The sequence below is a fragment of the Ammospiza caudacuta genome, chromosome 2, assembly GCF_027887145.1.
Source record: "Ammospiza caudacuta isolate bAmmCau1 chromosome 2, bAmmCau1.pri, whole genome shotgun sequence".
Taxonomy (NCBI): Eukaryota; Metazoa; Chordata; class Aves; order Passeriformes; family Passerellidae; genus Ammospiza; species Ammospiza caudacuta.
The window spans coordinates 9,397,380-9,411,146 of NC_080594.1; the positions used below are offsets into that span (position 1 = coordinate 9,397,380).

General features: G+C 39.3%; 1 protein-coding gene across 1 annotated transcript in view; it reads left to right on the forward strand.

Annotated features, from left to right (window-relative positions):
* The window catches only part of ROBO1 (roundabout guidance receptor 1), a 293,397-nt gene that overhangs the window by 173,807 nt on the left and 105,823 nt on the right, over positions 1–13,767 (forward strand). The window contains exon 3 of the mRNA XM_058800512.1: positions 6,084–6,241. Coding sequence (XP_058656495.1) covers positions 6,084–6,241 — 158 coding nt within the window. The remainder of the gene's footprint in view (positions 1–6,083; positions 6,242–13,767) is intronic.

A 13,767-nucleotide genomic window follows, 5' to 3' on the forward strand; every position in this document is an offset into this window, starting at 1 on the left:
AGATGGGCAGATTTTAGAGCAGAGTATGACAGCACTGTGTGAATAGATGGTGTTGAATGTGTGGTCATAAATGTATAGGCAAGGATTAAAGGTAGATCTGTGCTGTGCTGGTGTCAAGTCGTGCTCGTTGCTTTAGAATCAGCATCTTTACAGTGAGCAGCCTCCTCTGGAAACTGTTTGCTGTGAATTCTCACACAGAGGGGCTGTGCTCGGAGCAGTGGCCACGTGTCCAGTGCTCCTTTGGGTTTTGAGCCTCAGAGAAGGCTGAGAGAACATCAGAGATGTGATATGAACTGATTGGCATCTGCCTGCCTGCAGTAGGCTCTCGGTCTGACTGAGCAGGGGTAGCAAGAGGTCAGAGTGCTGGAGGTAGGAAACATCAGAGAAGTGAAAATTATGGAAGTGAGCAGCCCTGGGCATGCTGGCTGTGCCTTCCAGCCTCTTGGAGCCTTGTGGAAGTGCGGACATCTTTTGAAGCATTCCATAGAGCACTGCTGGACTGGGTCACTGCAATACATGAATGGTCTTGTTGGATGATCACAACAGTAATTTCTGACTATTTATAGCTCTACTCCTTCTGTTCCGTTTTAATGACTATTTATTTTAGTTAACACCAATGTTGACCTGGTTTTAACACCTCCAGAAAGGAAAAGAAAGCATTTTTTCAGGGAATAAGTTTTTAACATTTTATGGCTGCATGGAGACTTTTAGGGAGGTCTCTTCAGAAATATTACTTCTCATTTGTAAATGATCAAGTTTTTTGGTCAAACCAGGTAACAGTTTAATGAGGTCTAAAATCTAATATGGTAACACATGGGTTGACTTAAATTTGATAATGCATACCTTTGTTTGTTTCTTTTTTGCTTAATTAGGTGCTCTAACACTTTCCTGTTACTGGCATGCCTGTATTAAAAATTTTATCCTGACATCTGTATAAATTTCATGCCAGCAAAGTCTTTAAACAAGGTACCATAATTCTGGCTGAAGCTTAAGTTAGTTGTAATTAAAATTAAGCACCTGGTTTGAAGCACTGTTCCAACTGACAACCATCTTATATTTGAATGCCAGAAATGTCTGGTGTGTCTCAGTAAATTTGAATTACAAGTTCAGTAGGTAGTGGGGAAAAGGGATCATTGCTGAGCCTAAATTACAGGAAGAGTTCTGTTTTTGAATAACAACTCAATCCTGACTAAGCAATAATTAGTTTCTCTTTGATTACAGCTTCATGGGATTAGAAGATTTATATAACCTCCTGAATCCTATTTTTGTTTCCCTTATCTTACAGGCTTTCAAAGCAAGCTCTCATTTTTCTTGTTTTCTTCATCATACTTTATTAGTCAAATGAAGTATTAGGTGGAAACTTAGTTTGTAAATACTGCTCTTTTGTTGGAGAGGAAAAGGGAAACATAGAAATACTTTTTATCTATTTGAATTAATGAAAATCATAGAATTGGTGGATATTAAGAAAAAATTTAAATCTATTTCAACTTGTAACAAAATTAGCCAAAATGCAGGGCAGTGGGCCACTAAGGTTTGTATTTAGCTTGTTTGATGTCAGGAGGGTTTTGTTTGCTTGGGTTGGAAACTTTCTTATTAGCTGAGGTCTAGTTGTTCAAAGAAATGTGATGATCATTTCTTCTGTTTATTTCACTTTCTTTTTCCACCATTTTTGGGGCACATTCAAAGAAAGAATCAAATGATGTTCATGCTGAAAGAGTGGAGTTTGTTGGGATGTCTTCTGTTAAATAATTGTGCCATACTTTGGCTCACCAGTCTCTCTCTAAGAAGCAGACTTGTAAAATTGTGTGTTTTGTATGGGATGGTGCAAGAGAGTTAATGGGAAGCAAGTGATGCCTTTTTATAAGAATTAAAATGGATTAAAATTGCCTTGGTCTCATTCAGAAATTTGCAGTACAAGCATCAACATTTCCCATTTCCTCTGTTCACTGGGTGACCGTGGCTGGTTGATCTTGGTTGATTAGAAATCCCAGATATATTCTGGTGTATTGCTTTGAACTGATCTGGCATCTGGAAGCATCTAGACTGGAACAGACCTGTAATCAAAATTTGCAGGAAATTTTCTGATTTCCAGGTCTTAAATGATACCACCTGTTAAGGCATGATATCCACAATGTCTGATGGTAATTAGTGTGTTCCTTACAAATTCATTCTTTTCCAGTATTGACTAGAACTTTCTGGTTGGTTTATTTTATCTTGTGTTTTATATGTCCCTTGCAAATCACAGTTATTTACAGATAAAATGCAACAGTAACCTTTCTGAATTACCCACAGTTTATATAGGCAAAAAAATCCTGCCTATCTTCCTCCCATTTCACCCTATAGTGTCTCCCTACTCTTTTTCATAGAAGGCAACAAAGAACTTAAGAAAAAAAAGCACTGAGTGCTGCATTTTACAGAGTACTGTTTTGGTGCCATCTCTGCTTATCAATAAAAATGTATGTTGCTTATCAGTAAAAATTTATCCTCAAGTGGTTACCAATTCCCTTCTTCCCTGAGAAAGATTCTCTGGGGAAAGTAAAACTCTTTAGCGGATTGAAGAGTACACCATATGAAGTAGGTGTGTGAGCAGTTGACTTTTAAGTGGAGCTACAAAAGCTGCTTTTGAACCTGAGTAGTTCAGCAAATTCACACAGCAAGATCATGGACTTGTCCCAGCTCTGCTGTGATGATGATTGCAATCATCATTCATTGGATTTCAGAGAATATCAGGTGAAATGCTAGAAAACTTTAACCGAGGTCTGGCAGAAATGGGGAGGAGAATGTTATATCTATGAAGATTCTTAAAAAAAAGAAAAAAATCAAATATCTTCTTAAAATGTCGTTTTTTAATTCTAGCTGCATATATGTAGAAAGAGGTGAAATTTCACCATTAAGTAACAAAAAGCATTCACTGTCATGGATTGCACAGTATACTTCTAATATAAATTAAAAAGGAAATGTTTTCTCAATTTACAGTAAGCCTTGACTATGAAAAACAGGAAAGAAAAAAAATAGGGTTTTTTTCAGTAAGGGATGAAAATTTTAGATTTATAACTTCATGCAAGATTGCCAGGGCCTGAGGCAAACAAAACAGAGCATGTATCTGCTTTACAGCTGCAAAAATAATTACGATGACTATCTGTGGAGTAATCTCTAATGGATTATATTTTGTTAGTATTTCATTATGTGATGTTAGAGCCAAAATAATTCATAGAAAATTAGGAAAAAAATACTTGTTTTGAAGTATCTGTGGCCTGGACCTTTGATGTGCTCCTAGGCATTCTATTTAGAACTGGTTAATTTGTGAAAGGTCTTGGTTTGCAGGCAAGGTACTTTGCTTGTCAAGCTATTATAAGACTAAGGAGTGTAGAAATTACAGAAGTAATTTGGTTTTATTATGTAAGTACTGGACTTCTTTGTTGCTTCAAAGGTGCTAAAGCCATCTGAGGTGCTGTCTAATAGTCCTTTCTCTTAGGTTATGAGGTCTTTCAGACTTGAAAAGCACTTATGCTTTATTAAGATCACTTGATTTAATTTTTTTAAACTTCAGGCTGCTTCTTTTTATATGTCTCTTAAATTTATCCAAGTGATACAATCTTCAGCAGTAATAAGAAGCTTCTTACTCATGGTCAAAGCACCTCTTTTTGTGTTGCAATAGAACTGTGGCATAGCAAATAAACTCTTCTGCACTTTCATGTGCTGTTGACTCTGGGAACTGGATCTATGGGAGGGAGGGGTTTGTAACTTAGGGCAATTTCTGTGTCTTCTTTAATGTTCTTTAATTTGAAGAAATGGGAAGAAAACCAAAAAAAGTAATAATATGATCAGTGGCTCCAAGCCAGATTATGTCTCTAAAGTATTCAGTAGAAAAAATTCTTGGACTTCAATAGCTGCAGTGTCCAGCTATCCATTTGCACTGCATGATTTATAGTGATCCATGTGGCTGGATGGCTTGAGGGTTTCTTGGGAACACAAGAAATTGTCTTTGGCTGTTAACACCAAATTCAGTATAAGTGGAACAAGAATATGTTACATTTTCAGTGTACATGAGTAATGTTTTAACACTTCCATGACCAAAAATTAATTTGAAGTGCAATTTTGGTGCATCAATATATAAGGGAATATGGTAAGGAAGATGTAAGAGAATGTAGGTTGAACTTAATAAAGTTTTGTTGAAAGCAGAAGGGAGTTTAAAGGGTTGGTCTTTTGACTTACCTTTCTGAATAACAGAAAATTACATCATTCCCCTTTTTAAAAACATGATGTTATAGCTGAAAATATTTTCAATTTTTCCCAAGTTCGTAGAAGGAAAATATCCATGAGTCTTGGCTTTTAGGAAGATAAATACTTTGATCTTAGGTGCAGCATGTTTTCTCAGGCTTTTGTACAGTAAGAAATAGGTACATTTTATTTGTTGTGTTGGTTTGTTCTTGTTTTTTGGTTGTTTTTTTTTTTTTTTAAATCTTTACACTAGGTCTGTTGAAGAGACCTAATTGTCCAAGAGAACATGGTCATTCAAAAACATATTCTTCTTGTAGACTTGATGACCTCCAGAGGCTCCTTCTAATCTAAATTATTCTATAAGATCTTCTTTAAGTCCTATAATTCTGTTCTATTAGTTTGTATTGTTAATGTGATAGAGACATTTAATCCTTGACCATGCTCTTTCAGAGCATCACTATGTCCTGTTTCCAGGGTATCCAGAAATTTCAGTAAATTTAGAAATATTAGAAATGTGAGTGCTTCAGTGTGGAAGGAGATTAGTAAATTAAATGTTTGGTGAGATCTGTACTATATCTAAGTGGTTTTGACACACAAATATTCTTTGTTATTTTTGGAATTTATGTCATTTAGCTAGAAAAGTGGCAAAGTATTCTTTATTTATTGTTTTTCATTCCTGCCTGTACTTGTGTATCAGTGTGGAACTTTCCCAGTTGTATATTACGTCATAATAAAAGCAGGTATGAGGAAGGTGTATATACCTCTGTCCCAAAGCAGGTGACCCATTTGCCCTCAGAGCACTTTAGAGCATGAAAGGCCTTACAGAGAGGGATGGCTCCGTGGTAGCCCTGTGCATGCCAGTTTGTAGGAACAACCACATTCCTTCACAGCTGACAATGAATCTCACTTCCCCTTGAAGCAGCACTAACAACCAAATCCCTGTTCACTAGTCAATGTCCATGTAGCTGGGGTCCATGGCTTGCAGGATATATATTTTGTGGGTTTTTTTTGCTGCAGCTTCTTGGCATTATTTACTGTTGACACAAGACTGTTGCAGGTAGCAGGAGTGACTTACAGCTCTGTAAAAATCCTGAGAGTCCTTTGGGTGCAGTGTGCTTTTCCATTACCCTACCCTTTGTTCAGTGTGGATGGAGGAGCAGCAGTGGAGGGGACTAGAATGTTCTGTTTGTTGTCATTTGAGTTATTTATTTTTAGATTAAACCTAATGCCACTTACTTGGCAAGGCTTAGAAATGCCATTATTCCTTTAAACCGTGTCCCTGTGTAGTGGTCTGGTGAGCACAGGATGATGTCTGTACTTTCCCAGAAAGAAAAATAATCACACAGCTGTTGATAAAATCCATAGTGGATGACTGGAGGAAATTAGAGTTTCCTAGGCCTGGGCTTGGCCAAATGATGAAAAAGAACAAATTCTGATAATGAAGCTACAATAAAAATGTTTCTTTGGGTGCAAAGGTGGTAATAGACAAAAGGTGCAAAATTGACTTCTAAATAAAGGATGTGGTCCTGGTTTAGGCTAAGTGACAGCTACCAGAGATCAGGAAAGGTTTTTAATATTTTTTCTTTAAAAAGACACAAGCCAAATTGCAAAGATGAGTTTGGCTAAGGCTGGGCAAATGTTTAGTGATTTGTAACGTCATCAAAGAACTGAGAAGTTTATTTAATTCATTGATTTTTGCCCTAAATTCAGGGATGGGTACAATAATCAGTTGATTAACTGATCTGTTTGTTAATGTGAAATACAGTGACAACAGGCACCATTAAAGGCCAATACAAAACACTTTGCTCCACTATTAGCATATTATTGAGTAATTTTTTGCTTCATTGCTTTTATTCTTTCAGTTCTACGGGATGACTTCAGACAAAACCCCTCAGATGTCATGGTAGCTGTGGGGGAACCTGCAGTGATGGAGTGCCAGCCCCCAAGAGGTCACCCAGAGCCAACTATATCATGGAAGAAAGATGGGACCCCTCTGGATGACAAAGATGAGAGAATTACAGTAAGTATAAATTTTTTTTTTATCCAAACAACACAAGAATCAACTAATCCAAATTAATTTCTTGTCTCTTGAGCCTGTGGGCATCTCTGGCTGTGCTGTCCTTTCCAGGATGTGTCCTCTCCTTGCTTCACAGGCAAGGGCTAGTTTGCATTTAGCTTGGAATGTAACCTCTCATCTCCTAGCACTTCATTGCAGGGTATGCATTTGTTTGTTAAAGAGGCCTATGCAAAACCTATATTCTTCTCTTCCTTAGAAGAATTAGAAGCTTGTGGAAATGAAATTCGTTGTACTCATCACTGTCCTATAATTTCCATACCTTTCATCCACCTACAAATTTTTGCAGTCTGTAATATCTGCCTTTGGTTGGAAAGAGAAACTACAAGTAGTCTCTTTTGTAATTCTGCTGAAAATAGCACATGCAGGAAAGTTGTGTGTTGTGTTAGAAAGGATTAAAAGGGTTTGGGGATATAGACACATTTCTTTAGAGAGATAATGGCTTATCCCACCATCTTACATAAATCTGTTTTTTTATTAGAGGTGTTGTCATACTCATTTGTATCTGTAACTTGCTGAATACAGTGCATGACTATTCCAGAGTATGGATAAAGCAGCTTCTCAAATCATAAAACTATCCTTTTGAAACAGTGAGCTGATGAGCCTAAATGTCTTGCAGAAATGGCAGTGAGAAATGGGGTTCAAAAATCATTTATTTGCTGCCAATGTGGTGATAGGAGAAATATCTTTGCACATGAGAGAAACTGTATCATCTGAAAGCACACACTGTCCTGTTGGTACTGGAAGGATTTCTAATGTAAAGCAGGATTAGAGGCACATACCTTTAACATGCCTCAATCACATCAAATTGAGGGAAATGTTTAATGGAAGTACGCTCAGACCCCAGCAACCTAAGTATAAAATTACCATTTTGGTTTGAGATTGAAATTGCCTGTTATTCCATTTATTTTTTACAAACACAAAGCCCAGGCATTCTGCAGTTGTGGCGTATGCATACATTTAAATTTTTAAATTCCCAACCCATACTGATTGCTGGCTATTAACTCTATTCCTCCAATCATACTTGCTAAGAACTTGCAATTTCCTTTTCAAATCTCCTTCCAACCGTGACAAGTCAGTTGACCTGAGATAAAGAGAAGATTCCAGTGCTACCTATGCTGTTCTTTTTTCCTCCAGGAAGAGCTTTCTAAACTTGCATTTTTTTATAGCTGTAGTTTATTCTTGCAGGGGATTTTCAGGTGTTGCCTATTAAGTACATTTCTTTTGTTAGAGATGAAAACTGTTCCAGCTGCCAGAACAAAGACATACCCAGAACAAGGGCAGCTGTCACTGACTGGCAGTGTCACCTAAGCTTTTCTTAGGATGAAATAAAGCCCCTCAGTTTGGTTTTGTTTTCTGGTGTTTGTATCAAATGCTCACCCACACACTATTCCTTCACCAATGTCATCTGGCAGAGTTATTGTTTGTTATCAAAGTCGCCTCCCAGAAACAAACAAATGAAAGTGAGTTTTGATGTAGGTGTAGATTTACACTTGTTTCAGGTGCCCAAATGAGGGTTTGTCTCCAGTGGTGTAAATTAACAGAGCTGCCACAGCCCAGTGTCATATGTGCCTGGCAGCACTATTGATATTGTGGGGGCTCCCTGACACAGGCCAGAGAGCCTGAAGCAGCATTGTAATGCAGATTTCCATCCTCTTACAGCTGTAGCAGGGTCTTGCCAAGTGGGTAAATATGCATTCAGATGTACCTCTTTACAGCTTTGCAGTAACCATCTGTATGATCTTGCTAGTGGCTGGGAGGGGAGTGGGGATTGGCACCTGGAATGGACAATTTATTGAAGGGCAGATGGGAATGAAATGCTAATTGTGAAACCTGACTTAGAATAATTCCATTTCTGTTCATTTATCTCCTTAAAGGCATTTCTATTTCAGTTTGGCAACAGGAATAAAAAAAAAAAAAACCTAGGAGAGTACAAGAGCTGAAATAAGGATGAAATTACAGAGTTTAAGTGACAGGTTTCTTTTTTTTTTTTTTCTTTATAATTGTCTGTTTTTAAAATGCGCACCTACCTTCATGTGGTGGCAAAATTTTGATTGACTCAATGGCAGTAAATTTTCATAGTACAAGTGTGACTTTCCTCTTTTTAAGCCATGAAATTAGCAGATCAGGAAATGTCAACCTATATGTCTTGGTGTTCAATGCATATGTAATACCAGTGGGCATTTAATTAATGGAAAAGCTTGAGTGGCTCCACTTCTAAAGCATTTCCAGTTGTTTTCATTCTTATAGGTTTGTTGATCTTTGGCTCATTACAATTTTAAGAGTTCTGTAAGTGTCAAAGGCTGCATGAAGCACGTTGTATTAATGCTTTCCTTTCTGGCAAGAGATTTAAAATAAACATTAAGACTGTACTTATTCTGAATAAGGCATGATGCTTGACATCTTTTTTGATTCATATCTATACTTTTCTTTAAGGAAATGGTATCTCCATGGAGCAAACTTATTTTTAATATATGGAAGCATTTTTTTTCCTCTGCAATGACAGTGTCATTTATAAGTCAGAAATCTGGACTTTTCAGAATGAGTGCTAATGCCAGAAAAACAGAGCTGGAAGCTCTGTTCCTGACTGAGAGATTGAAGCAAAAGATGTAGATAAATAAGATCTAAGTTAAGGCATTACTTCCTCAGGAATGCAATAAAAAGAAAATATTATTTTGTCCTGGGTAGAGTTAAGGAAATCAATGTGTTTATGTAGGTGAGATAATAAAAATCAGTATTTTCATATTTTTGGTCCATTTGTGGGGCAAATAAATGTGCTATGAAGAGAAAAAACTGTATATGTATTTTAGGTTATAAACTAGGGAATGGAACAAATAGGAAATGAAAGTTAAGGGTGAGGGCAGAGCTATCTGTGAAGGGGTTTATAGAAGCACACATTTTATTTGAGCACAGCTCTCCTAGTGGTGCCCAGTTTTAGAGACTTGGTATAGACTCTTCAGTGCACAAATGTCTGATGGGTGCCCCTGATGAAGAATCATCACCAAAGTATTTTTTCTCCCTACTCTTGAGTGTGTTGTCTATATTTTCTGAGTGCATTTAGGGTCAATGTGATTTTCCTCATGTGTGTTCCATACACCATGGTATGACAGCAAATGCTTGACGTGTCTAATCCCTCTCCAGATATTACAAATGAAGCTGGAGCAGTCTTGCCTGAGAAGCAGACACTTAACTGTTTTCTAATTCAATAAATTCAGCTAAAGGTATCATGAGGACAGAGAAGAACTAGTATGATTCCATGCTCACCTAGGTAATTTTTCTCACCTAGTTAATTCCTAACGTGGAAGCAGGAATCGCTCCTGTAATAAAGGGTGCCTCAGCTCAGTGCAGTGAATAGCTCTAATTTCTCACTGCAAGCAGTGTAAAGCTCAAATATATTTTTCCAGTTTCTTGCATGATCCATCTGCACTAGGAGAGGCTGTGGGACACTCTTCTTGGAGCTGAGACTTGGTGGAGAAGGAAGGTGCAAGGTGTTGTCCATGAGAGAGAGAAAAGGTAGTGCAGCAGGGTGTGGAAGTTCCTGGTTCTGTTTCCAGCCCTTCTTGCTGTTTACACATTTGGCACTGGTGAAGTTCATAGACCCACCCATTGCTTGGAGCAAGGGCTCCAGGCTGCCAGGTATCCTCCCCAGGAACAGCCCTGCTCCCAGCCCCTTCAGTCTAGCCATCTCTTTTGCATGGCAGCACAGCATCATTAGGACATGGCCACGTGTGTCGCCTTGGTGCCAAAAGCTGTGAGTTTGCATTCCCTCAGGCTGGGGAGGAAGTGCAGTCAGTGGAGTTTCTGCTGACTGCTGTAATCACTGGGTTTGGCCTTTCCAAATGTATTTTGTCTGGATGAAGTTGGCAGAGTGTCAGTGGCGGCCAGTGCCATTAGCAATGACTTGCTCAGGCACTCTCAGTAATCACAGTCAGTGTTGGTTGCTTGTCAGCCTGTGAATTCAGTGTGCCTCCATTCACTCTTTTCTCACCCTGTACCCTTCCTGCTGTACCCCAGAAATGTCCCACTACTTTCCAAATGGTGTTCTCACTGCCTTCCTAACACACATCCCACCAAATTTTCACCTCATTCCCCAGCCATTTCCTCCATCTCACAACGTGTGCTTGCATCCCCCCAGCCTGTCTGCCTCTGTCACCTGATTAGCGATATCTGCTTGTGTGGAGGTAACAATTTGGAAGCTCAGATAAGCAAACCCTCCTGCAGCATGCTGTGAAGCCAAGGCATTCTTCCCAGGCCTTGCTGCAGCTGGAAATGGCTGGTGAGCTGTGATTTGTGATGGCTGTGGCAGTGCCTGCCTGTGTCAGGCTTGCTCAGAGCCTCCCTCGAGGAGCTGTGTTGCTGCTCTGTCTGCTCTGTGAATCCCAAATGCAGCTGTCTCTCTGTAAGATGCTGACATCAGGAATCTAGCCAAGATGGTGGGGCCTTTGAGCGTGTCTATTGCCAGGCAAAAACTGGCAATAATTACAAACTCTCAGGAGTGCAGAGCGTTCAAAGAGGGTTTTGTGGGTCTTCCAGGACAACCTCCGTGTGCTTTTGGATCTATCAATTTGTCTTATGTTTTAGCAGCAATGCCTGCATAATTGACTAACCTCAGTGAAATCAGGATGCAGTCAGAGTGCCTGTAATTATCAGTGCTTTCCCAGTGGGAGAAGTTGTACATATCTTGCATAAGCTCCAGACCAAGCTGATGCTTGAGCCAGGTTTGGAGGTCAGGATTTCACAGCTGAGTCTGTTCCTGCCCCATGCTCACTGGTAGCCCCTGCTTTAGAAAGCCTCCGAATTGTTCACATCAAGTCATGGTATAGGTGGGAGAAGAAAAAAGCTATGCATACTGAACATGAAATTTTAATAGGTAAAATCTTTTACATATACATGAAAAAGGATGCTGGTACCTTAGAAAGAAATCCTTTGTAATTGCACACAAAAAGCAAAGCCTTTGCATTGAAACTTCCATGCAGCACTGTGATTGCAATTTCCCCCTCTTTCGTATTAACTCTTATCTCTCATTTATCCTGAATCATCCTCATTTGATTTTTAAAAGAAAAAGCTTGAAAAGCCATTTATCTTTCCTTGTTCAAGTTTCTTAGCTTTAAAGATCAAAGTTAGAAGATGAATAATGCATACAGGTTTTCATTCCTTTTTTGTGTGGCTGTCTTGTGACATCAACAGTTTTGAATGACTTACACTCTTATTTTAGATGAGTTGCAACTTAAATTTTCAATTCCCATCTCCTTTCCCAGCCCTTATATAGCACATCACAATTGTGCAGCATTTATTGGGTCTTACACAATGCTATTTTTACATGAGTGTGTGATGAAAATGTTTTTCAAAATGTGAAAACAAAGCCTTCTGATCTTCTGTTGTGACAGGACAACCTCCTTAATGGTACCTTCCACAAGAAGATGCTTCATGTGCTTGCCCCAATTTTTTTGTTAATGAATTGTCAAAGAGAGCTGCTTTCATTCCTTCTTGGTGGGACCAGTCACTGCCTCATCGTGCTTTGGCAAGTTTAAAACTACATAGGTGGATCCCAACGTGACCTTGATCGTGAGAAAAAAGGAAGTGGAAGAAATTGCTAGGACTGTCAGTTAAAAAGGAAAAGAGAAAGTGTTGTTAGTATTGGAAGGAACAGTGGAAAGCCCAGAAATTAATTCCCTCTTTAGGAAGGGGCCTTTCTTTCTAAAGTTAAATTGCAGGGAAAAATTGCAATGCAGAGAGAAATTAAAAAAAAAAAATGATTGAATTTGTTGGGGCATTTTGTGTGGAGTAAGTCTTAACCCATTACTACAGCACTGCTCCTGACAGAAACCATACTGTTGCATTGCCACTCCAAATTAATTCAAGATGTTTATTCTTATTTCTTTCTTCTCCATTTCTCTTTGTTTTTGTTTTTTTTTGTTTTTTCAGGCCTCCTCTCTTTTACATTGATTTATTGATCATTAATCTCTTAACACCTTCATTTCCCCAAATTAGGTATTTTAGATACACAGCGAAAGAATGCACACCCCTGTAAAGGCTGTAATTCCAATGGCAATATTGTGTCTGCTGTGCAGAGCTGCATGAGAGATCATGGCCTGGGTGCATGGCACTCCAAGCAATGGGGGTGAGGGGAAGGCAGGAGCAAGGACTTACAGTTCAGGGGTTTATTTCATTTTAATTGTTTTTCTTTTTTGGGGCAGATTAAAGGGCAAGAAGCAATTTCCTATAGGCCCCGAGAGGGTTAGAAATAGAAGTGTATTTTTTGTTCTGATTCCCAATATGTGCTGCCTCCCAGCAATTTCCTTTTTTCCAAGTCCTTTTTCTTACTCCCTGGGAGCTTTGGCTTCCCACTCTACCTCTCGTTTTACTTCATCTCCTGATCCCTACAATGGTGGCTTCCTCAAGGATCAAGAGTAGTTTTTGTTAATGATTTATATTTCTTCTGCTCTTAATATTATTTCCACAGGTGACGCAGCTGGAGCTGCTGTGAGTTAACTTGGCACCCCAAGAGGAAAAAAAAATGTAAAAAATTGTGAAAAACAATTTGTAACCACACAGCTGTCCCAGAGGATAGTGAGAATTCCTCTAAATCCTTCTGTTTCTTCTCCTTGTTTTTTTTCCAAAATGTGGCACTCTTGGTCTGTGCTCACACTTAAAGCTCTGTTTCAGAATCCCTGTTGCTCCTGCTGAAATCTTTTTGCTCTCCAGATTCCAGAAATCTTTGAAGATGTTTCTTCTGGACCACCTCTCCCTTCTTTTCTGTGCCAAGTGCTTGTGCTGTCTCCTGCATTTTCATGAGGACACCTTTCCCATTTTTGCCCTCACTTCTCTCTGCATGCCTGCCTCTTCCCCTGCCGTGTCGAAACCACTCATGTTTCCACATCTGCACAACCACTCTCTGTTAAGACAAAGGTTTCTCAGGGTATCTTCTGCTACTCTTTTCAGTGGTCCATTAGTCTTTGATTATCATTTGTCACATTGTTTTAGGTGTTGCTTGTCAGGGTTTTGGCTGAGCTGTAAAACACATTACCTCTGCAGAGGACCACACTCACCTTGGAAGGTTGTAGAAATTCTGATTAATAGCCTGGGCTAAAATATCACACAGACTTTTATTTCTGTTTCTATTTTCCTCTTTCTCTTCTTCCATCCTACTTGGAGTCTGACCATCCTCACTTCATTTTTCAGACTTAGCCCTTTGAAACAAAACTTCTCATCTCTAACACATCCACAAGCAGTCTGCAGCCCCGACCACAGCTGCCAAGAGCGAGGGCTCAAATTCCACACGTTGGTGTGGATTGGAAATCCTGACCTATTTACAAGGCTCTCCCCTAGCAGCCCGCGTTTCGGGTTTGCCATTGGGAGGAGCCTGGCTGTGCAGATGTTGTGGGGCAGATGTGGGCTGTGGGCTGGCTGTGGCAGCCATCTGGCAGTGGTTAAGGTGGCGCCGAGCCCAGGCTAACGAGCCCTGCTGCGAG